Raw genomic sequence first — 26,428 nt, 5'->3', positions numbered from 1 at the left:
CACAGAAGAAACTGCGACATCGTCCCCAAGTTTGTGCCAAAGTCTATCTACTAAATAATCTGTCATACAGGACGACTTTATGGAATATGTGGAACTTTTATCATATTTTTTTGTATTGTATCATATCTAAGCATTCATTAGTTTCCAAAGTGTTCAAATAAAAAAGCTGACACAAAGGGGGGGGGGACTCAATCTGTGGATGAGCTAAGAATACCACAGCATTTATCAAACCTTCAAATCCATAAAACTTCAATCAGGGGTTCCAGATTAGAGCCCAAATATTAGACTGTCTTTACAGAGTGACAGATGAAACCTACTCTCTAAGAAAAGAAAAGGTTCTGGATGGCCATGCATCGAGGAAGGGATGTGAAAAGATTTTTCCATATAATAAAAGCACATTTAAATACATTTACAATCACCTAAAATTGCCCTTGTTTTCAATTAACTACCAATTTGCCACAGTTTTTTAACCCTATTTAACCCTACAGCAGCACTGTCTGACACCAAACAAAAAAAAGATGGCAACAAATTTTTCTGGCACCTACTTCCAAGGTGGAGAAGACAAAGATCTGATGATGTAAAGACTCCAGCATCACTTAAAGTATTAGGGAACTTAGTAAAGCTGATACCAAAAAAAAGCCAAAAATCCCAACGTGTCATCACAGGATCTGCAGGTAACGCGTGGATTTGTTGATCAGTGATCAGAAAGGGATTGTGCAATTTGATCTCCAAACAAACAGAGTAAAAGTGCCTTTTGCCAATGAGCAGGCAGGAACAAGCAAAGCCTTTATTCATCACTGTACAGACAAATCAAAGACAGAGATGTAACAGCAGAAATGTGTGGTGCAGTGAAGTCGAGTGTTTTTATTTTGGAGCTGCTTCCATGTCCCTGTCTCAGTGACTGAGCAGCTTGCAGTAACTGACTTCAGGCTAGAAGCTGAGCGTAAGGCGGATGTTTTAAAAGGACAATGATCTGATCAAATGACCACACTATAGCTAATGAAGGATGAAATGGAGGCTTATGTTATGGCTCATATTTGGCGAGTTTAAAATGGGCAGTACATGCAAAGAAACTGTAAAACATCTTGAAACAACTGAAGGAAATCTAGATGAGAGAGTGTTTAAAATTTGCAGTAGGGCAACGTCGAAGAGACGAGTGCAAAACACTTTTCAAAGTATGTTTTAAAGTGTTTGCGTGTCCACATGTGCCAAAAGGCAGTTTCCATGGGATGCACTTTTATGTGACTGTAAATGGTCCACTAAGAAGGCACAGACACAATTTTCTGTGGCAAAAAAAATTCCCCTCTAGGTTTAAGAGTTCATGGTCACATATATCAAAACCCACACTGAATAATATATCATGTTCAGAGCACGCATTAGTACTAGGTCACCACCAATTTATCTCTCATCACTGATGCTTAGAGGCACAAGATGCTCCACTTTACCCTTCTGCTGTTTTATCTTTTGCCTGGCTTCCAAAATCTGACCGTCAAGTTCTGTTTCCGCTAACGGTAAAATACGCAAACTTTCTACCTTGAGACTCATAATACCCGTAAACATGTTTACTTGGTTGAACATTAAGGTCATAAAGCTTTATATTCCAGGTTGTTAAGCCTTTCTGGATATCTTGCACACACACAGTAACAGTACTGTTTTTCAGACTAAATGAAAGAGTTACAATAATGCTGTAAGGGATTGTCCAGCAGTTAAGTGAATGTAGTAAGCTACACCATGGCCTACAGCTTGAGATCGTTTTTGGCCTATATTTACTTTAGCCAAACGTCCTGTTTGCTTTGTACCCATTGATGTATTATTCAAACAGGAAGTTTGGATCATTTTGATCCTGCAGAAAATTAAGAGCAGCATTTTCTTTCCTTGATATCAAAGTGTATTTAGGGACATTTATTCACAATGGAGTCCTGATAGTTACTTCTTTGGAGTTATAACCGAATCTAAAAATACATGACACTTCTGCAAAAGAAATTTTGACAGGCATAAAGGCAACATCTTATTATCCTCCAAGACATAGGTGACACATAGACAGCTGCAGCACTAGTCGCTGACCATTGATTCGCATAGCACCACTATTGTAGGCTTTCTATTGTTAATACATGTAAAATATCAGACCATGACATTCACTATCTGTATCTTTGTCTTATGTCTCTTTCTCCCAACTGTCCTGTGCACTCAAGTAGGTGCCTAACTAATCATTAGATTTATCAGAAATGAAAATAACTGTTGGTAACTGTCCTTGGGGAGGATTCAAATGTACAGGTGGCCTTGAAGATGCATGAGGATATGTCTGAGATGGGCATGGGTATCTTTGCTGGTGCGATTGTCATAACAACAACCTTTCACTTACAAGGGAACCTAACCAGGCTAACCTAAGCTAGCTTTCTTTTCCCAGCTTTATTCATATAGAGCTGGGTAACGTCTCACAACATGCTGGACTGCACACGCAACCATCTCGTTTCGTCAGGACTGGTGCTCGAAAAGTCCTCGACTTTAAACGTAAGCAGCAGATCACAGCAACATATTCAAAGTGAATGAGCAGCACAGCTCGGCACAAAAGCAGAAAATCTTGAATCGTGAAACACGTAGGCGCGGTTCTTCCTCCCTAAATCTAAGCTGATCCATACTCCTGTTATATGAATGCTTTTTAGCAGCATCCATCCTCAACTCCAAAGATGTGAGTATTTAAAAGGGTAAAGAAAATGCAAAGCTTTCATCAGGCTTTTCAGTTGAGGGACTAATTAAAAACGTCAGCTGAGACAAAACATGAAGTAAAGCTCAACAATGAAAATGTCAAATTTAAATTTCCAAGGCAGCCAGGTGGCTATTAATCCTGACTGGGAGTTTCTGGTCTTTCTTCTCAGAGAAATTTGCATCATTGTTTGATTAATAGGGCAGACCAGTGAGCTAGCCTGCTCGCACTGAAACCATCCACATGGCCAGAATGCAGGGCCCAAAGATGAAAGAGGAGGGTAATTATAGAATTTACAGCACAACAAATTATATAATTTATCTCCCGTTATATAAACAATGCAGTTTCTTTCTTCATTTGGTGACCCATTGAAGGATTTGCAACACATTATTAGAGAGGTGCGATTACCATAAATGGTTAAGAAACAACTAGAGCTGTGCCTGTTTCACCAATATTCCATGGGTTTAGAGTAGGGCTGCCACAAACGATTATTTTGATAGTCGACTAGTCACCGATTATTTTTGCGATTAGTTGACTAATCAGATCATGCATCCATTGGATGTAAAATGTACAGCTTATTGCACCAGCATGCATCTGCTCTTATATAACTATCATTAGCTTACAGCTAAGTGTTTAAGGTATGTGCTAACTAAAAATAAAGACAAGATGATAGTTTATTAAATTTTAATGACATTTGCAGATTGTCTCAGTGGAGTTTAATAAACTCAGCTGTCTGCTCCTTGCTATCTAAAATATAACGGGACACCGGAGTATATTCTCGAGCATCTCACACTTCTGATAATCAGTTGTCTGCTTGACGTTTATTCAGCTGTGTAAAAACTATAACTTTAATCTCAGCCAAACCGATTTACTCAGGAACAAATAGAATACTGAAAAAAGCCAAACAATAACATTTTTAAGTTATCTAAGTGACTTATATATCATGTTTAACCTGAGGCGGTGGGTTTGAAAACGATTTGCCAGGAGTCCGGTGTTCTCACGGGCTCTAGTGAGCCTTGCCCCCGGCTAGCTATCGAGCTGGTGGGTAACAGACGTCTCCGAAAACGTCGGAGCGCTTTTTGAAAATATGTGGTGTCTTGATAAACTGAGCAGATATTTGAGATTTACACAGTTACAGTCTTGCCTGAAAATATGTTAAACGTTTATTTTGTGACCCAGAAAGATAATAGGAGTAGTATTAAAACTAAGTAGCTGCCGCCATTGTTGGAAACTGAGCTGGGCCCATTGACTGTTTTCTACAGTCAATGGCTGGGCCGCACTATGAATTCTGGGACACAGCTTTTTCTTCTTCAGGGTTTAACGGCAGCTGGCATCCTTGTACATGCAGTGCTGCCATCTTCTGTTTCAGTCCATTATTACACTCTTAAATCCTACCACTTATTCCTGCGTCTTTTGGGATCTTACAAAGCTTCAAACGACGCGTCGACTATTAAATCAGTCGTCGACGATCGTTGACGTAATCGTGACAAGTCGACTAATCGTGGCAGCCCTAGTTTAGAGTTGACCTGAGAGTCCTGTGACTCTGCTCTCTGTGATCATGCAAGCTCACACTGAGGGCAACGCCCGGTCTGTCACAGACCAATATGAACTCCTCTTCAAGCAGCATCAGTTATTTATGGAGCCGAGCCTGGGAGTGCTTCTTTTGAGGAACTTTGACAGGCTCTCCCCTCTGTGACTGTGCCCATGCCTTGAATATGACTCGGACGCCAAACGATTAAAGCTCACCCGGCAAAAACAGGGTTCTCTAAAAATGCCAAGAATATCAATGCTTGGTCTTAGTCATCTCACTGTTCAGCTAGTACTATTAACCATCTTGCATTATCAGGGGAATAGTCCACAAAAGTCTGGACAACAGAATTCACAGAAATATTTTTGCTTCTTGGATCGGTCAGCAAGTCTGCCTGAGGTTTTATTTAGCTGTGGTCCGCGTGGACATATTGCATGCACATAAGCCAGCGAACTGAGCTCACGAATGCCAATCAGACACAGATTGGAGCAGACACTTCTGAAGGAGCTGCGGCACAGAAACACACAGCTCACCTCATGTGGGCATTTGCTGTTACAAGTCCTTTCATTTTTTGACCTCAGTGTTTTCTAACTGCGATGCTGTTTTTCCAAGTGTAAGCGTAATCAAGGCGGGTTATCTTTACAGCCCGTGTGCCTAACTGGTCCTCTGGCCAACGTGTTTGGTGTCAGTTTCCACTTTCACCACGGCCTTCTGCTAGGCCTAGAGAGGGTGTGTAACACATTATGCCTCTTCTGTGCCTTCCTTAGCTTCTCCTTAAAATCAGACAACGAGGAGTTTAATGCTCTCTGTCTGAATGACCCAGACGGGGGTATCACTGCTACGACTTGAGGTGACAGATATCTAGGTTTGAGAAAAGGCTTAAAAATGAAAGAAAATCTGCAGTGAAATCTTTGAATTACAATCTGATGAGGTTTTGATGAGGTTTCAATACCTCAAACATAAAAATAAATAAAAAATAAATAAGAGTTATTAGAAAAATGCACAGATTTTTTTCATATAAGCCTTATATGCACACTCACCCCCTTCTGAACCAGGAACAACCCTGTGTACTGCTTACCTTTTTACATGCATGAATGGTAAAAGAATAATAGTTATTACACTCCCCTCACTGAGAGTATAATACACAGAAGTGAAGCAGCACTTCCACTTCTGGAAAAGGTACATTTTGAAGTACATTTCAAGAAGTGAGTTTTAACAAATTTGTGTCACACAGCAGTAAAATAATGTCGGCTGCCAGTGCGAACCCTCCGTCTACTAGTAGATTAGTTATCGTGTTCACGAAGTTAGGCGTCCGAGCTGCCCCCCTTCCTGACAGCATAATGACAATACCCTGGGCTAAAAACTATACTTTTGGAACTTACAGCATAGCATGACCCATGGCCATCACCTGGACTTACTTTTTGGGGTTATAAAATAATTCTCATCATTCAAGAACCATTTGACTTTTCTCTTTAGCTCAAAATGGCTGAGGAGTTACGATGACGTGGACACTGAAAAAACTAGGCGGAGCTCATTTCTCTGTCTGTGTTCAGACTTCTTCTGAATGCATGAAGCATTCACAATCGTGACCTTTGTGAATGCTTCATGCTAGCGCGATACACCGAATGCCCCTGTCAAGCTTGTCTGCTCCTCTTTCCAAAACCATTTAAAGTTTGTATCTACTGGCATTACGGTCATTTAAAAACCATGTGTAAAACTGGCCTGCCAGCATTCCCGTGGGAAATTAAGGGTTAAGACCTCGTTTTTAAATACTCACCAGTGATGAGATAAGAAGCACATTCTCACTCTGCATTACAAAATGAGTGACTCAGGCAGACTGTTAGTACTGAGCACGTCAGGAAATGACGCAGTAGGCGTACCTTGTCTGTTAACACTGAATAAAATAAGTGTTAGAATAAATAATGCTGACTGTTTGTGATTGGCAGTCTACAGTAGGTTTTTATTTTCAGATAAAATAATGTTTTCTGACATGGTGCTTCCAGGATTTTACATTTGGGTCCTATTTGTCAGATTTTTAATAACAACAAACGCTTGACTCCAGGCCTTTCACAACTAGCATCAAATATTCACAGGCTCTGTGCCGTGGGGCCATGTGGAGAAGCAGCCTACCCTCATACAGACTTTGGACAGCAGAAACTGGGCCGGTTTCTGTGAAGCTACTGTCATGTCACCCACCTGCAGAGTAGGGGAATCGAAGTCACAGCAGTCAAATAAGCAGACAGCCCAGTTTTCAAATCTCAAAGGGTTTCTGGGCAGCAATGCGATGACGCCTGCGGGCGATGTGATGGCCTCTGCTTTACAAGCTATTGAAATCACACGTCGTGCTGACTCACCGACCAAGCAAGGCTGACGATAATAAGCGGCATCTAGTAGAGTACGCTGAAATGAATGACGGATCAGACCGCATTGCTGGCAACTCCTTAGTTAAAGCTTGTCCCTTTTCCCCTCATATCACCTCCTGCTCCTCCTCTCATCTCTGCCCTTTTATCCTCCCAAATGACATCGTGACCTAAAATCGAAGTGAGCTAGTCAACATCACTGATGCTTGGGAAGAAGGAAAAAACAAAAACCTGCCTCCATACCTCTCTGCCCTCACGCTCCTATCACAATCTTAATCCTCATCATCAGTATGCTGCTCATCCTGCCTCCTCTGCTCTTCTACTCCATCCTGTTTCAATGCGATTTGATTCTCGACCCTCCTCAAGGGCCTACTTCACCGTTCAACCCCCCAGCACTGTTTCTACCCGTTTACAACTCTCCCTCTCTCAATTCTGTATCATCAGATGTTAGAGGAGGTGTTTGGGCAAGTTGCCTCCCGCTGGCAACTAATTTTTGCAGCTCTGAAATAATCCAAGTGAACCACAATGTTAAACACCTTCCTTTTTTTTCTTTTTTTGTAACGGGTGTTAATAATGCGTATGTGGAGTTAATCACCTAGAGCTGTTATTACTACATATTAGAGGTTTAACAGCTTCAGCTTCAATCAACCTCTGGCAAGCTGACCGACATAGCATGACCCCAGTTTGATCACTGGTGTTAAGTGGAACAAAGACAGCCCTTCAATAACAGCACAACCCACCTTTTAACACAGTTCACAGGGTTTTAGACTTTTTTTTTCTTAGGCCAATTATTTTGTGTTTTTTTTTAAAAATTGTATTTCATATTTCATACAATTAAAATGTTGCTGCAAGTCACCCTATACCATCACAGGAAGTGCAGTGAAATTAATACACTGAAATAATCTAGTCCTAATGCAATTATGTAGGTTAAAACAAAAAAAAAAACAGCAAAGTGGAGCCCCTATAAACACATTATTGAGGCTGTGGCTGTGGGATTATGCACATTTCAACATCAAAAGATCCTCAAGAAAAATGATTCCTATTCAGACTTCTGTTACATGGATGCCAACATCGTGTTTACATTATAAGGAACACCTGCTTGTAAGAAAGAAGACTACTAGATTACACAGAAGCAGGTTAATAAATACACTCACATGCCACTATATTAGGCATGCCTTGATAGTACTTGCTTGGACCCCTTTCCTTTGGCACTGCCTTAATCCTTTATGGCACAACCACAAGATGCTGGAAACATTCCTCAGAGATTCTGGTGCATGATGACATGACAGCATCGCACAGTTGCTGCAGATTTGTCAATTGCACATCCGTGATGAATCACCCATATTACCACATCCCAAATTTGCTCTATTGCAGCGGTCCCCAACCCCCGGGCCTCGGACCGGTACCGGTCTGTGAGTCGTTTGGTACCGGGCCACGAGAGTTGAGGCTCAAGTGTAAAATGTATAGTTTTCAGGGTTTTTATCGGTTTTCAGCGTTATTTTGTTATCGTTTTTATAGTTTACTCGGTTTTCCTTGGTCTTTTCACATGTGTTATAAATAAATTTTCTTTTTTTCGGTACCGGTACTAGTTTTATTTTGTTGTATTTATCTGCGACACCTTAAAGGCCGGTCCATGAAAATATTGTCGGGCATAAACCGGTCCGTGGCGCAAAAAAGGTTGGGGACCACTGCTCTATTGGATTAAGATCTGGTGCCTGTGGAAGGAATTTGATTCTACAGACATGGCATGCTACTGGATGATGGGCACGCTGTGGTCATAAATAGTCACCAGACATGGTCAGCAACAACCTTCAGCTGGGTTGTGGTGTCTGAACAATGCTTAGTTGATATTGAGGGGCCCAAAGTATGCTAAAAAATATCTCCATTACACCATTACACCACCACCACAAGCCCAAACTGTATAGAGCATCATGACTTCACATTGTTTCAGTCAAATTCTAACTCGACCATCTAGCGCTGGTTATTCAAGTTACAGATGCCTTCTTATCAGGTTGAAGCAGTTTGACCTTTAGCATCAACGAGGCATTTTTGCCCAGAAAACTGCTGCTCACCAGATATTTTCTCTTTTCCTATCTGTTCTCTGTAAACCCCAGAGATGGTTGTCTGGGAAAAAATCCCAGCAGATCAGCATTTTCCGAAATACTCCAACAAATCAACATATCTTTTCTACTTCCTGATGTTCAGTTTGAGCTTCAGTGGGTAGTCTCAACCACATTCGCATGCATAAGTGCATCAAATTGCTGCCACATGATTGGCTAATACTGGCTAATACAAGCAGTTGAGAAGGTGCACCTAATAAAGTGCTTGTTGAGAGTTTATATTTCATTAAAATATATTTAAACAGAGATTACAGACAATAAAATGCCTTGAAGACAACTACTAAAGATAATAACTACTACATTTCCCAATTAGAATATAAGTAAATATCAAATAGACCGTATTGAGTCTCAATACCTTTCAAAAGCTATTAAATGGAATGAATCATCAACCTGGTTAATTTCTTGAATTGAAGATGATAAAATAAAAAGAAGGAGGAAAGAAAAAAAGTTATCGATTAAAAATTAACCTGACAGTTTTTTTAAATTATGTTTTTGATGATCATACAAAAACATTTTGCAGGACAAGCAACGTTTTGTACAACAGTAATGATATTTATGAGATTTATGCTTTTAATGGGCGCTCATAAAGTTGTGTTTAATAGGATTTTATAAAATACATCTGCAAGGCTGTGCTTTTCCGAATATCAGCACATAGTTTATAAGCACACTTTTTCTTTGCTTAATCATCAGGTTGCCTCGACATAGAGTTGACTGAGATTTAACCACGTGTCGGCTGCATTAATTAAACGCGTTATTATTAGACGACATCATGACGATGACGATTTACAAACAGCATTAATCATCAGCCATGACTGGCCAGTCAGATGAGCAACATTTAAGTCACTACTATTAGTTTGAGGAGATCCCAAACGAATCACACTGGTGATAAAATTCAAGCATGCAGCAGTTTCTCTAATGTTGACGGCTTGCTGAGCGTTGGGCAGGTTACAAATCAATGGGAGTTTGAGATGCGAAGATCAATAGGTTTATTCAACTGGATAACTGATACTCTGACGGAAAAATGTCTGTTACCATCCTGAAAGCAAATTGATTTCCTTTTTGAAATTCTTCATACCGAGTTTGTTATCGGTTACAGGAGTGCGCCCAAGGACTTCAGTTCGGATAAACACGCAGGCACAAGAGTTATTTTACACCAATGCTTAAAACCAGAGCGGAAAATAAATAATCAGACGCATCTGCAGAGAATTATTTCTCGACAGTTACAGGCGCTCTGAAACATAACTTTGATGGTGGTGACGTTTCATTTGGGACCCATCAAACAGACGCACTCCTTTTCACAACAATATCCTTTTTATCCTCACTTCAATTCAGTGCTCTGCTTACCTGATAAACATTCAAATGCACGCTGCCTGAAAACGTAAGCAGTAAAAAATAATCTAATTTTTGCAGCTACATGTGCAAAACGCTCCAACAGACACAAACTGATCAATAATGCAATTAGACCCAGCGATGGCATCTGTGACTTTAAAGTAGGCTTAAGCCTCGCTAGGCCGATCAGTATCTGCGTGTCATTCGGGAATAATCCATTTGACTAGAAGTCAACAAAAAGAGCTACGCACAGATGACGCTTGACGAAACGCTGGTTCGGTGTCTCGCTGCGTGCCGTCACTCAAAACAGTCATATGAAAACAAGCATACAGACATCCTAATTACCTGCTGACTTAATTAAAGCTTTCAAACAGTAAAAGATAATGAAAACAGAAAAACTCAGAGCAGTTTATTACCGTTGATTATAGCTGTCTCCTTGAGCATTTGAGGTAAACTGTGCATATCCTTTGAAACAGGCCATTAATCTTTATTTTGCAGGACACTATTGGTGATGAGAGGGTTAAAATAGAGAGCTTTGTGTTTTCTGATAAATTTCCATGCTGTCATCAATCTTATTAATCATATAATTTAAATTCAAGGCTACTTATTGCTTAGTTTTATAAAAGACATGGTTTAAAATGACTAAAAAAGAGGGAAACGGGTTTAACATTTTAATGCTCTGTGACGACGTTCAAACAAAATTCATTTCTGGCTTAAAGTGGCAGATGTGTAATTATCGGGCTCATAACACAGGTATTCCATAAAGTCTATTAAGTCTCTTAAATCAGCGCTGTTCAAGGCGAGAAAGTGACGGAAACATAGAGACAGAGCGAGTTTCGAGCCTCTGCTTCAGAATGAAACATTATCCTTCAAGGATAAAGGCTGTTTGCCACATCTGCTGAGGAAGTTCAGTGCCTCATATAAATACAGCAACAAACATTTTTTATGGCTCACTTTAAAATACACCTGCTTCCCTCCAAAAAGGACAGCCATAGTTTTCAGTCAGTGGCAATTTCTCAACCCCCTCGTCTCTCTGATGCAAGCCTGTACATTGAGCTCTCTCTGTAAAAGACTCTTGAACTACACCCACCTGTCAGAGAGGAAGGTGAAGATTACTGATTACACCCTCTTACAAAATGATTGGAAAAGGCAATAAATCCTTGAACTGAACAAACGTTTTTTTTTGTTGTTTTTTTACAAAAACTGGTCAAAACATGAAAAGGACACATCTATTGCTATAGCTTTGCACAGCTTTGCTATAGACATGTTTCAAAGTGAATGATCAATGTGACTTGCTTAAGAGCTCTGCAGACTGCAGTCACAGCGACACCTTCACTGCCCTTGCCGTATGCTACACTTTTACCAGCTGCCATCCTGATGATTGCTGCCTTCCTCCCACCCCCTGAACCTTTTCTGCTTCCATCTTTTATCCATCCACTCGCGTGCCCTGCAGTTTTAAACTCGTGAGCTGAACTGGCAAGGCTCAAGTGAGGAGACAGCAACTTGTTGTGCCCCCCTCCACGACACCCGCCCTTTTAGATTTCTCTCTTCACGTGTCTGCTTGACATTTGACAACTTTGTTAAAACTATCACGGCTGCCTTCCGCAGGAGCTGAGTCGCAGATGAATCGAGAGGTCCGTGCGTGAATGGCGCTGCTGTAAACTGCCTTGTGTGTGCGCGTCTGTGTAGCTTTGACCCATCAGGGCCTTGTGGGAAACTGCAGCTAAACGGAAGGATGCCAAAGACCGGCAGAGCGAGGAGGGGAGGGAGGAAAGGTTGGAGACAAGGGGAGGGAAAGAGAGAGAGGGCTGGCTTAGCCAAGGAGGAGACAAGTGCCTGTACTGCAGCAATGCAGGAGTGAGGGAGAAGGGTGTCAATGAGATGAAAGGGGGGGGTGTTGACTGATAACAGTGCAATATACAAACGGCAGACAGTGCAAGCAGACACTTTTAGAGCCAGTGTTATCAAAGCTAACAAGTTTATGCAGCCTGATTTCTCGTGCTTCTTTACAGCATCTCTGTTTTGCTGAGGTTTCCTTGTTTTACTACGGCTCAGGCAGTATCATCCTCTACCTCGCAGAGACAACAGGCCGTAGCAAGGCAAACACTCCCTGCTGGGCCGTCCATGTCTCCTCCCTCCCCTGCCCTCTGAACAAACAGCTGTCTCTCTTGAGGGTACACGGCAGGGAAAGGGACGCTTGGGAACAGGGACGAGCTCCCTGTGAGCTCTGTTGCGTCATTCTACAGTGAACTTGCTAATACAGCCCGCTGCTAAAGCTGTTACTTTCAAGCAAGGCACGTTGTGTGTACTGTGCACTGCTCTCATTTAACATCACTCCACCCGATGCCTTTTCAAGCGGCCCATTGCAGCAAAATGTAAACAGGAGTCCAAGAGAAAGCCTCGGCTCGGTTTTCATTGTACAGCCACCCCCACCTTGTGCAAATCCATGCCCACCCTTCTTCATTTCATAAAGACCAGTGACACATAAGCACAGAGCACAAACAAAGCACACTGAACATACATTTGCTCCAAGTAACAGCATAAACACACACGCAGAAAAGGGGGGGAAACGAGCTAATGCGCTGCGATTTGTTGCACAAGGATTACAAGCACTCAAGGGATAAATATCCTGTTCTCATCATAAAAGTTTTATTCCATGCAAGGATAACGTCGCAGGGTCAAGAGTATTTCCTGGTGAAAAAAAAAACAGACGTTTAACTTTGAAATTATCATTTTTTACATAATGTATCTGTTTTATTGGATTCTTGCTGGATCTTAGTCACAGGATGACCAAGTGCAAGGAGTTGGAGATGAGTCAAAGGACAAAATAGCAAAGTTGAAAGGTCCAAACACTCTGTCAGATCTAAGTACTGTTATATTTTAATTCAATTCAATTGTAATTTATTTATATAGCTCCAAATCACAACAGCAGTCACCTCAAGGAGGTTTATATTGCAAGATAAAGACCCTATAATAATACAGGGAAAACCTCAACAACCAGGTGACCCCCTCCCCCACTCCCCTCCAGCCTATTGAGCAAGCACTTGGCAACAGTGGGAAAGAAAAACACCCTTTTAACAGGAAGAAACCCGCAGCAGAAGCAGGGTCAGGAAGAGGCAGCCATCTGCCACGGCCAGATGGGAGTGAGGGGAGGAAGACGGGACAAAAGACACACTGTGGAAGAGAGCCAGAGATTAATAACAATAATAATGATTAAATGCAGAGAGCTGAATAAACACTGTGAGTGAAGAAGAAACACTCAGTGCATCATGGGAAGCCCCCAGAGAGAGATGCATGTGTACATATCCACATTGAATACACCAAATCGTTACAACATGAACTGATGAATAATTATCTTGGGCAGATTTTAGATTTAGCATTTGCACTTTTCAGACAACAACTCACTGAAGTGCTGCAGATTACATCCAAAACCTCTGACTTTAAATTCCGCAGAGTTCGAGCTATCCAACAAAAGTTTCACTTGTATCATTGTGTCCCCCCCCCCACAGTATGGTTCAATAAACGGATAACAAACAGTCTATCAAATTTATAACTGAGGAAGAAATTCATCTGGTATTGATATCACGCAACTGAGCCCGGCAACAGACATAAACTATAACAGACTCATTCAATTTCTTTCAGATTAAGTTTGTTATCTTGCAACGCTCAAAATACCAGACAGCTTAGCTGATTCAAACATAAGCAAGTAAAGTTTAGGACTATTGAACTGTGCTGAAGAAAAGAAAAGAAAAGAAAAGAAAAGAAAAGAAAAGAAAAGAAAAGAAAAGAAAAGAAAAGAAAAGAAAAGGCCTCCACAGGAGTATTAGACAGATTGAGAACTTAACTTTAAATCTGTGTGGGATCACAATCTGAGATGTGAATCATAATTTTCCCAACGGACTTAACTGAACACATACAGCATATGGCATATGGTTGCCTGGATACAAATCCTGTCACTTTAACTTAATGACCAAAGTCCCAGCTGATTAAATATCTACATCCTGCATTTGTGTTGTGTGAAGTTGAGATATTTGGACAGTGCTGTTATTTTTCTCTAAAAACGACTCTGAATAACAATAGACCCGTTCCTCATTATGCTATGCTATTTTACAGACAAAGTATTCAGAATGTTCATTTCCTGATTAGCTGGTAAAGACCACACAGGCTTTCCTATCAACAGTTAACACCATGATACCCACACTCTGGTAGAACGTGTGTGACATGGGGAAATTAAAAGGAACTGTACAGGAAAAACAGGCAAAGCCAAAAACTACAACGGACAACGGACTGAAAGCAAAAACAAGATACCGCTCAAACTTCCAGGTCGTGATAGTATATCACAAGCCGAGCACAACTATGATGTTTGAAAGCAGACAGCAATCTTCAAAGGAAATGTGTACAGTTCCCCCCAGTAAATACTGTATAGTATTTTTGCTTGACATCTCAATCCCTCGTCTGCATTGAGCCTCGTGCCATAGATGGACTCCATGTCCACCAACTTGGACATCAGCTGGCAACTTTAGTCCTTGTTCTGTTCTCTGCTCTGAGCAGGAGGGTCACTGAAACACAGAGGCAGCAGAGCAGAACAAGGAAAACTGTCACCAGCTGCAGTCCCAGATGATGGAGTTGAAGTGTGCCTGAAGAACAAAAGATTCACTACAGAGGGGATTGAATCACATAGAGGACTGCCACAACAACAACCCGAGCAGCCTTCAGGTAGGAAAACATGAGAGGACAGGTCGGGGCAAGTTGGGTAGTAGTGACTGAAGTTTTCAAGTAAAATCTTCATCTGCAGTGAAGCTCTAACCACTGTTTGCAGCATTACCGTGCACACAAACATAACCATCGAGTTTAAGTTTTCGTAGTTGTAGCACGAAACTGGTGAAAAGTTTGATTTCACATCAAAGTCAAATGTCACCGACATTGTTTGCCCGTTCTCCTCTTTGATGTGGCACTCCCCATTTGGAAAAGTCTCGGTGCTCTTTATAATCTAAATGCATACTTGTCAGGATAATGATATGCAGGGCGTAATAAGGTTTGATAGGAAAACCGGCTTGGTGCGGCAGCTCACGCTGCTGCTGTCAACAACACTGAATCAGAGGGTAAAAACCACTATGGGGAGGTTGTTTTGAATGGTGGGCTTCCACTGGTGAAACCATTTGAATATATTTTTTCTGGTGACCGCTTTAAGAAAACCTGATGTCCAATGATCTAATGAGCCTTCAAAGGCTTCTCCCAAAATAAGAGCTTTTTAATGGAGAAGCCTTTGAAAGATGAAGAGGGTTGTTTAGTCTTGACATCAAGGACACGCAGGTAAAATGAAAGAACTGATAACTCCTAATCCAGAGAGTGACGAGCAGTAACGACTGAGACTTGATGGGAACAGTAATTATCATGCATGTCGATCTAGACTAAAAAAAAAGGACGCTGTGCTAAATGAGGTATTTAGCACAAGATTTTATTCTATCAGCATTTACATGATCACTAGAAACTAAACTAAACTAAGAGCTGATATTAAAGTTTTACTAAAGGAGATCTAGTAGTTTCTCAAGGTTGGGTGACGCAAGTTACAATGACTGGCAATATTCAGCCAGCCAATATCGATTCAATACCTACAACAATCTGAGGTCTCAGTTGCATAATGATACAACCATTCCCTGACCGACCTTTACAAATGACAAGTGCAATAGGTGATGAAGGTGTCAGGAAGTGCTGACAACGCTAAACCCAGCTGCTGTCAAAGGCTGCCCACATCAATGAGCCAGACACAACTAACTATGGATTTCCTCTTGAGGCCAAGTGGCCCAGAAATCAATGAGACAATCTATTGTTTTCATTTCCTTTATAATACAGACGCACATGCACGCGGACACACTAACCTGTGGAGACAGGGCATTGGTAGGCTGGGTGAAGAGTGTGGAGTGGGTTGCTGACCGTAGGCCATGTGCTCTCCTGACAGTCTGATGGGAGAAAGGAGCAGACAGTACGTCCTGCTAAAGAAAAGCCACAAACAGACACAAATGTCAAAATAGGAGACATCATCATCAGAGCGGGGATGATCAAAATGCAACCCCCCACGAAAACATCCACCGTCGTGATCAGTAGTGCATTACTGTGAGCTACAATGAGGTTTTGAAGGAGCAGGTATGAAAGTGGTTTTATTTTCTGCTCGTTCAAATGTGGAGGGGGATATTTCCTCTTTGTGGCAAACATTCAAACACACGGTGAAATGAGGCGGTTACGTGTGCAAGAAATATGATGTGAAACTTTGTGTTGCACTTACTGTATGCATATAGACTGCATGTGTGTGAGAAAGTCTCTGCTGCTGTAGCTGACACCTAGAGGTAAACGCGCTTACCAAATCTAAACCAGCATTAGCAGCGAGTTAGTTTTTTACTTCTTAGCTTGTGCACAAGTTCACTATTATTATATTTGAGGAAAAGTGAAAAATACGCTAGATTTGATATTTGGGAATGTGATTTCTGTGCGATGGTTGGGAGGGAAAAGGCAGGTTTTCAACGCACATATTGGTAAACACAGGCAAGTCAAAAAAGAAGCACAATCTTACTGCTTCTCTAATTAAGAGGGTAAGTAGCACCCAGGTGCTAATAATCAAATGCAACTGATTAAACCTGTAACCCCAAGTGTACCATATTTGGAAAAATGCTGGCTGTAGCAAAAACTATACAAATGAAGTCATTTGAATTTTCTGGCAGTTATTTTATGTTTCAGGCTTTGCAGGGGTAACTCATCATTAGCAAGTGAGAACATGAGACATTTTAGCAGTTTGCTAGTCTGTAGCATTCAAGTGTGTGTTACACGATGCAAAAATCTTCCCAAAGGGGGACATCCCAGCAAATTTACCCCAAGGTCAGACCATGTAATGCTTTAGAAATTGTGAAAAAAAATAAATAAATAAACCTAAGAGCTACATGTCAGAGTCTACAGGCCTCAGTTAGCATGTTAAATCTTAAAGCTCATGACAGTACAATTAGAAAAAACAGAGAACATGTTGCCAAAAGAACACCTCTTTCCTCTAAAAAGAACATGGCGGCACAGCTTATTACATCTGAACAAACCACAAAACGTCTGGAACGATGTCCTTCAGACAGACGAGGCAATAGAGGAGATGTTTGGACACAACGCACAGCGCCATGATGAGTGAAAACGAAACAGCATTTCAACACAAAAGCCTCACACATACTAAGTGTGGTGGACGTGTGACGATTTGGGCTTGTTTTGCAGTCACAGGGCTGCTCAACAGCTCAAAGCTCCTCTATATTAGTGAAAATTGAGGCCATCTGTCTGACAGCTAAAGTATGTTTGAAATAAGGACAATGACCCCCAGCAGATCGAAAACAGAATGACCGAAAGAGAAAGGAGAAAGGTGTTACAATGGCCAGCTGAAACTGGTTGAAATGCTGTGTTGGGACTTCAAGAGAGCTCAATGAACTGAAGCAACGCTGTAGAGAAGAATGGGCCGCAACAACAATGTGACTGATAAACACATATAGAAAACAATTACTTCCAACTTATTGAGGCAAAAAGTTACCACAAAACTGCAGGAGGAGTGCTGAGAACACGTATCTTCTCTCCACATTACTGTATACACTACACTGTATACACACAAGTACATATCTTAGCTTTGTGAGTTACTAAACAGGAGAGTGAGGACGTTTTTGGAAAACAGAAAATAGCAGCAGAAGTGTGTGTGTGGGCAAGTGTATGAAAGAGTCACAGTAGACTGCAATGACTAAAATACTTTCACCTTCAAAATGCGCACTCTGATATTTTGTGCCTCCTAGCACTAAGGAACGATTAGGTGGAGATAAAATTGTGCAAAAACACTGAGAGTGCACCGATTTTGCCCACAACAAATATTAACTATGCGTTTTTTTACCCACAGATGCGGACGCGTTACATGTTGGCAGCTCCAACCAGCTCTAAGACTTCCACACTAAGCAGTAACAACAGAAAAAGGTCAGGTGTGAAATGCACCCACTGTCACCGTTACGTTTGAAATGTAGAGCCGTTAAAAATAAAACAGGAACCAAAGACGATGTGCTAAACTGTACTGAAAATGAAAAAAAGCGCATGCACATAATAAAAACCAAAATAAAAAACGTCAATGGGTGCTTCTAATGTCTTTACCTTAAACACCTGGATCTGTTACAAAGAGCCAAAACTTGCATCTTTAATCAGACTATAAGCAACAATTAATGAGTTATTCACTTACATTTAAGGCACTATATTAAAGCGGCCTCATTATGGTCACTCTAATGCTGTAATTTCATTCTTGAACTTTACAGAAGTAGTGTGGTATGATTCATAGCTCAAATAATCCTCATTATTTTAGAGTTCATCCTCCGTCTGAAGCCATTTAAGCCATTTACCTTTAAGCCCACTTACCTCCAACAACCCACAGTGTATTCACATTCACTCTTACTTATACACGTGATGACCTCATCTAAATTTTTGCCCATTTTTAAATTTGTGCATCCGCCACTGCACCAACAACAACAGAAAACAATGAAGAATGTGAGAGTTCTTCTGTAACTATACGGGAACCCGGCTCTCACTAAAGCTAACAAAATCCGCCTACTAGTGTGACCAAAGTGTGAAAACGACATAATGTTGTTTACCACCTGAGAGTGGCATCGGTATTCTCACATCCCTTAACCTCTTAACGCACTCCTGCTCGGAGCCGCGCAAAGTTCGACCATTTCTAAGGATTTTGTAGGACAGGTGACACCTTAAAACACAGCCATCACATTCACACAACAATCACAGCGCATTTTACCCAACCTGTGTGTTTCTGGACAGAGGAAGGAAACACACAGAGTCAGAAGGACAGCATGCCAGCTCCACACAGGCAACACCCGTGTACCTGGCAGTGTGCGCTGACACAACTAACCAATCTGCCAACCGACAGCCCAGTAAATGCAACATTAACTCATCAACACCTTACCCACAGTAATCTACTTCCCTAATACTGCAATACCTAGACGCCTCTGTATTGCAGTAATTCTTTAATGACATACGTACAGTTTTTTCAGCTATCAGCACTCTAATCGACGAAGCGGAGGTCTTCTTAACACCTTTTTCTACATGTTATTACATACACAATTACCTTTGCTTTAACCGCTTTGAGCCCAGGCAAATTACATTTAACAAGCCTGGATTATGCCCATCTGAGTGCCGGGGTAACAGTTATGCATCATATATCATTACACAAGGAACACTTTAGGAAATTAAATCTGTAGTGTCTCTTCGATGAATACATCCTATGAAAGAAGAACGAAAAAGTCAGCTTGCACACACTTGCAGAGCATCAGGACTAGTCAAGCTCAAGCATAACGCATCCTTGCCAAGCTGCTATGATAACCAGCACCGATCCTATTTTTTTTCTCCCCTCCAGCTCTCAGCTTCTACGGCAGTAAACAAGCAGATTTAATTATAGAAAAGACTGCGGAAGACAGTTAATGAAAGAAACTCTCCACTGTTCATAACCGTGTTTGACACAAGTCTTTTCAACATAAATCGCGACTGAGTATTATTACCACTTAGGAGCCCGATGTCTGCAAGTGGCCACACTTGTAGGAACGACCACTAAAAACATTTAGCAAAGAACAATATCACAGCTGCAAACACAGTGTCCTCAACATGAAGATAGGAATGGACCTTGGCACCAAGATAGCACGCTGCAGAGGGATTATTGCCTCTTCCTTATCTGTGACAGGTCAGGCACACTACATTAACTCATAGGAGGAGCCTATATTCATGACACCAGTGCCTATAAAAAGTGTCCATGAACTGCCAAGAGAGTCTCCTCTGGTCTGTTAGTGTGGAGGAGGAAGCGTATTTGTTGAACTGTTGGTGCTGTGATGTGGGATTTTCAATGAAGCAAGTTCTCTGCCAAGCAACCAAACTGACTCATCCTGGCAGCGAATTCAAACTGCAGTAATACAGTTACAGAATAATACGCTTATATTGCTCAATCTCCCGACCTTCTTTTTTTTGCAAGAATTACACTGTATATTAACACTCAAACAAAATAACAAGTCCAGCCCTCGCCAAAAATCAGCCACGGGAAACAAAGTACAGGCTATTGCTTGAACAATTAACTCCCTTCTATTTGTTTGGGGCCAGATGACTCATTAACCCACCAAGGTTTCAGATGTACTGCACATAAATCAATATAAAAGAGGACACAAATCCAAAAAAAACAATGATAGCCTCCAATGTAAGGCCAAAACCACACCATATTAATTTCCACAGACAAATATTACTGCAGCTGAAACTATGACAAATGTTTCTTCTCATTAATACGGCACGATATATGAGGCGTTTCTCAATGAGGTTGCTGTGACCTCTCTGCACTACCCGGCCTGCCACCCACAGAAAGGGAAGGGGTGGGTTGGGGGGGGGGGTTCATCTATTTCTGTTGATTAGATTGCCACTGAGGACGACAGCTGCTCTCTCTAGATACTACCTACGACAAACCGAGAAGGCACGCACACTCAAAACACATCACTTTGTCTCCTGACACAAACGTCCCCAAGCTGGTTAAATCCCAACACTTTTACTCGTAGATAAAACACAACAAGCTACAAACAAGTGCGAGGAAAGGCCTATTTTCTGCTTACAAAGCAGCAATTTCACTGTGACAAAAAAAACAGGAAAAAAAAGGAAGTGCATCTTGTTACCCAGTGAGCAGAAAAGCAGATTTTCAAGCATTCACTCCAAACTACAATGAGGCGTATGTAGCTCTGACTTGCTTATGCTGTGAAATGATACTAAACACTATATTTTGTCTCAATTAGGGTGAGAGCTGTTGCATTAAAATATCCAATATATCAATGGAGAAATGATGTCTTCCCTAATAATGAAAAATAAGGTAAGTACATACAGATTTTATGGATCTACTTTTTTAAAAAACAAAAACAAAACACAGCAGTATTGCCCAGCAGTAGCACGAGACTAGCACGAGACTAGCATAAGACGCTGCTAAAAATTAATAGATGTATTTAGAGTTCAAATCATAGGCTCAGTGCTCTTTTTTTGGGAGCGATTTTAGATATAAAATAGCATCTCTGCACCACATCATATGTGACACATTCGAGACTTGCTTCACACATTTTGTCCCAGCGTGAAACTCAGCGGCTGCTGCTATTGATTTACTGATTGATTTATGGCACGGTGTGTTATGAGCTTGGAGCTGCTGAGGGACCAATTTGCACTGATCACAGATGTGCACATCAAACCTAAACTCTGGCGAGCAGCTCAGCTCTCCGTTTCTGCAGGTAACTCCAGTCACAACAGTCGAAACTGGAGTTATTATTAGCTTTGCATGTTGTCAGTCTCCCGTGCTATGACACCCGAGTGCTGCCTGATCTGCAGCAACTCGCACCGGAGTGTTTACATGAATTCTGATCCAGGGCGAGACTCCAGAAATCTGTCACCTCTGCGCATTCCCCCATGCATGAACTGAGGTGATTTCCAGCAACTCCAGTTCTATAATTACTGGGATCGGCTCATCAGCAAGCATTCAGAAGGCTTGCGTGTCTCACAGTTCAGAGTGGCAAACCATTAAGATACCACAGATGCTCAGTTAAGTGAGCCTCATTGTAAGACTGTGCAGTGAAATAAGTGTGTGGGTATGTTCTGTAGGGGTAAAAAAAAGAGAACGTGTATGCACATCCAAGCACAAATAGCTTTTAGACTGAAAACCATCACAATATGCTGCAAAATATGTCTGCACAGTAATTGGCTCCAACCCAACAATTTCATTCCTCAAACATTTTCTGCAAAGGCAACACTTTGATTGTGTTCTTCAAAGGACGCATCAGACGTTGTGCTTTCAAAACAGTCTACCTAAGAGCCAATACACCTCAACAACTAGAAATACTACTACTAGAAATACACACAAAACACAACCTGCATGGAAGCATTTCATAATACTGGCATAGAAAAACTGATTCAGACTCGTACCTGATACTTTACAAAACAACCAACTGATCTAATAGTCTATTTAAAAAAAATCACTTCCTTAAATACAACCTGCAAATTACCCATTTAGTACTCAGTGACATGTCAGGTATAGCTTTTAATAAACAATGGCCCTTCCCCATGGCTTTAACAAACAGGCCAATTACAGTAACAACAACACAAGCAGACTGGTGTCCTAACAAAATGTGCCCAAAGGATGCTCAAAGACGCCTTGGGGATAACTTGTGTATGCTATTTATTCCTAGTGAGCTGAGTTAACCTCTAAGGCAGAAGACAAATGGAAGGCATGGAAGAAACCCTATAATATTTTTTGCACACAGCTATTTAATATAGTAAACTGGGTACATAAAGAGACTGACATGCAGAGTCTGTTGTCTCTCTGCATTAGTTTGCAATTCTGCTGTCAGCGTGCAATCCACATGTGCACATTTTTAATGACTCTGCACTACAATATTTTGTACAATTTAAAGGAATCAATCTGATCTGTCCCATCTCTCCTCGTTCCCTTGTCTTCCTCTCCTGCGTGGTTCAGTGAGCCTCTCTAGTTATCCAGCACCAGCGAGAGAAAGCCAGCCAGCCTTAGGGAGGATGGAGGGCGGTGGTGGTTGCGCTGGCTACAAGCAATAACTGGGCACCGAAAGGAAAGATGAAGTGAGCGAGATAGGAGATGAGAGGAGGAGGCTTAAATGAAATTTCCAACACATTAAGCACACCCTGTAACCCAGTACTTGCACATGCAGGGTAAAGTGAGGTAGGGGCTGCTGAGCGACCGCTGGATGGTGAAAGTAGTTTATAGCTAAGGAAAATTGATTGAGTTACAGGGGTTCCCTGGATGATCTGTAATGATACACAGCAACAGGAAGATGCTCAAGGATAGACGGTCACTGTATCCAGGAAAGAAGAGAGGATACTAATGACTCAAGAAATCCCATCACAGAAATGGGAACATTTAGGAGCGGGTGATGTAGCCTGGGGTTTAAGTTAAAGTGAGATTTGGCGGTTGGGGGAGCCCTAAGATTGGGTGCAGTGTTGTAGCATAAAGAAAATAATAACCTAGAAATAATTCCCATAATTATTTTATGAGGATACAATCAGCTGGCCTGTGTTGCCTGTATTCACTGCTCTTTTTGGGTTCAGCACAGCGAATTCAACAGGATATAAGCAGATATTTCACAAATTTTATAGCCAGCTTTCCTAGACACCGTGAAGCTAGTATAAAGGCGGTATTCAGTGACTGAATTCAATATAAACTGATGTAACTTAATGCTGGCCATGAACACCGTGCCTGATGTGTACAAGCCCAAACTGTGCTGCAAACCACTAACCTCTACTAAACTGCTTAGTAAGCCAACAATCTTTTTCATGCAAAATTTGACTAAAACAAAATTAGTAGACTTCAATTTATTTTGCAAGACTTTACACAAAAACACAACTTCAGCAAATCATTACGTTTAGCTCCAAGATTTGACTTAAAAACTTTGCAACTTTCCATTTGCACCATGAACGCCTCACAGGGACGAGAAAAGAAAAGGGATATGGATGAGGGTGTCTTTATTTTCTTATTACTGAGCAAGTATCGCCATGCAAATGCAAAACATTAACTCGTTCAACAGTAACCTCCCTATCAGATTTCATCACTCATAAATTGAAGGTGCTGGAACATCATTCTGGTCCATTTTAACCCCCTCATGTAGCCAAAGGGCCAATGATGCCTGGTGGTAGAATCACAGTACAGTTTTAAAATAAGGACTAATCCTTGTCCATCTGTACTTAATTAAAGACAACACAGCATGACTAACCCAGTATTAAAATACCAGCTGACCTCTTAATGAAGTTAAAGCAAACTGACAAACAATAGCTCCTTTGAGTTTTTAATACTTGACTTGTCTTTATCATTTTCTCTGACACTAAGCTTATTGTGATCTATTTGCGTCCTTTTGCACAGTATGAAGTGTGAGCCATGGGTTTCAAAGGTAAACACTTTCCATTTTCTTTGGGATGTTTCCATTTAAGCGGCTGAAGAAGTCTGTGCGTTCCAGATAACATTCATTTGCTGAAGCTCTGATGTGGTAAAGCCATTTCTAAACAAGGTATCTGGCAACAAGTCATTGTCATCTGTCCATCCTTGCTTTGAACAGTTTGAACAGCACAGTTGATTTGTTTGTCAGTGATATAAGATCATTCCACTGGCTAATTCAATTCAATTCAATTTCAATTTTATTTATATAGCGCCAAATCACAACAAATGTCGCCTCAAGGCGCTTCATAGATACAGAGAAAAGCCCAACAATCATATGACCCCCTATGAGCAAGCACTTTGGCGACAGTGGGAAGGAAAAACTCCCTTTTAACAGGAAGAAACCTCCGGCAGAACCAGGCTCAGGGAGGGGCGGCCATCTGCTGCGACCGGTTGGGGTGAGAGAAGGAAGACAGGATAAAGACATGCTGTGGAAGAGAGACAGAGATTAATAACAGATACGATTCAATACAGAGAGGTCTGTTAATACATAGTGAGTGAGAAAGGTGACTGGAAAGGAAAAACTCAATGCATCATGGGAATCCCCCGGCAGCCTACATCTATTGCAGCATAACTAAGGGAGGATTCAGGGTCACCTGGTCCAGCCCTAACTATATGCTTTAGCAAAAAGGAAGGTTTTAAGCCTAATCTTAAAAGTAGAGATAGTGTCTGTCTCCTGAATCCAAACTGGAAGCTGGTTCCACAGAAGAGGGGCCTGAAAACTGAAGGCTCTCCCTCCCATTCTACTTTTAAATACTCTAGGAACAACAAGTAGGCCTGCAGAGCGAGAGCGAAGTGCTCTAATAGGGTGATATGGTACTACAAGGTCATTAAGATAAGATGGGGCCTGATTATTTAAGACCTTGTATGTGAGGAGCAGGATTTTGAATTCAATTCTGGATTTAACAGGAAGCCAATGAAGGGAAGCCAAAACAGGAGAAATATGCTCTCTCTTTCTAGTCCCTGTCAGTACTCTTGCTGCAGCATTTTGGATTAACTGAAGGCTTTTCAGTGAGTTTTTTGGACATCCTGATAATAATGAATTGCAGTAGTCTAGCCTGGAAGTAATAAATGCATGAACTAGTTTTTCAGCGTCACTCTGAGACAGGATATTTCTAATTTTAGAGATGTTGCGCAAATGGAAGAACGCAGTCTTACATATTTGTTTAATATGTGCGTTGAAGGACATATCCTGGTCAAAAATGACTCCAAGGTTCCTCACAGTGTTACTGGAGGCCAAGGTAATGCCATCCAGAGTAAGAATCTGGTTAGATACCATATTTCTAAGCTTTTCAGCGCCGAGTACAATGACCTCAGTTTTATCTGAGTTAAGAAGCAGAAAGTTAGTGGCCATCCAAGTCTTTATGTCTTTAAGACATTCCTGCAGTTTAACTAATTGGTGTGTGTTATCTGGCTTCATGGACAGATAGAGCTGGGTGTCATCTGCATAGCAGTGAAAATGTATGCTATGTCTTCTAATGATGCTGCCTAGGGGAAGCATGTATAATGTAAACAGAATTGGTCCTAGCACTGAACCCTGTGGAACTCCATAATTAACCTCAGTGTGTGAAGAGGACTCTCCATTTACATGCACAAATTGGAGTCTATTAGATAGATATGATACAAACCACTGCAGTGCAATACCTGTAATACCTACAGCATGTTCTAATCGCTCTAATAGAATATTATGGTCAACTGTATCGAATGCTGCACTAAGGTCAAGAAGGACAAGCACAGAGATGAGTCCACTGTCAGAGGCCATAAGAAGATCATTTGTAACCTTCACTAAAGCTGTTTCTGTGCTGTGATGAACTCTGAAACCTGACTGAAACTCTTCAATAATAGCAGGTACACTCAGAGTGAATCTGACTAGGCCTGTGGTCTCAAGGGCAGGTAGACTTTTTTGTGTAGATGAACATGTGTGTGTGTGTGTGTGTGTGTGTGTGTGTGTGTGTGTGTGTGTGTGTGTGTGTGTGTGTGTGTGGTTGGATAAAGAAATTACCAGAAGCACGCCGTAGGGTTCTTCCAAAGTAATATAGACCAAACAGCGAAGGAGAAGGCTCCAAGGTCATTGTCTGGCCTAACTGACAAATGCGGACGCTCACCTGCAAATGTATGGGATGCAAACATGCACTACCCCCCCTCTGTCATTTAATATCACACAGTTTGTGTGGGATTTACACATCTGGTTCATGAAGGCAGTGTGTGCAAGAGAGCGAGGCTGACAGCTCAGCTTCTCCAGCTGCAGCAGAGATGAATGGGTGGGCCTCATTCATAATGGAATACGGCAACAAAGCAGCTTCAGCCCCAGGTGTCTCGGGAACTATAAGAGCAAACTAAAGAACGGAGCGCAGGAGAGAC

The 26,428-nt window shown here is 41.4% G+C and overlaps 1 protein-coding gene across 3 annotated transcripts in view; it reads right to left on the bottom strand.

Moving 5' to 3' along the window:
- The window catches only part of mcu (mitochondrial calcium uniporter), a 57,941-nt gene that overhangs the window by 15,443 nt on the left and 16,070 nt on the right, over positions 1–26,428 (bottom strand). Inside the window, exon 2 of one of the 3 annotated variants that reach the window (XM_085181978.1) lies at positions 15,921–16,031. The exons of 1 other annotated variant lie outside the window; for it this stretch is intronic. In XM_085181978.1, coding sequence (XP_085038104.1) covers positions 15,921–16,031 — 111 coding nt within the window. Of the gene's footprint in view, positions 1–15,920; positions 16,035–26,428 lie in introns of all 3 variants that reach the window. One more of the 3 variants, XM_085181977.1, reaches the window with a different exon arrangement.

This window comes from Neolamprologus multifasciatus, chromosome 13 (genome assembly GCF_963576455.1).
Source record: "Neolamprologus multifasciatus chromosome 13, fNeoMul1.2, whole genome shotgun sequence".
Lineage (NCBI taxonomy): Eukaryota > Metazoa > Chordata > Actinopteri > Cichliformes > Cichlidae > Neolamprologus > Neolamprologus multifasciatus.
This window is presented reverse-complemented; position numbering and strand designations above follow the sequence as displayed.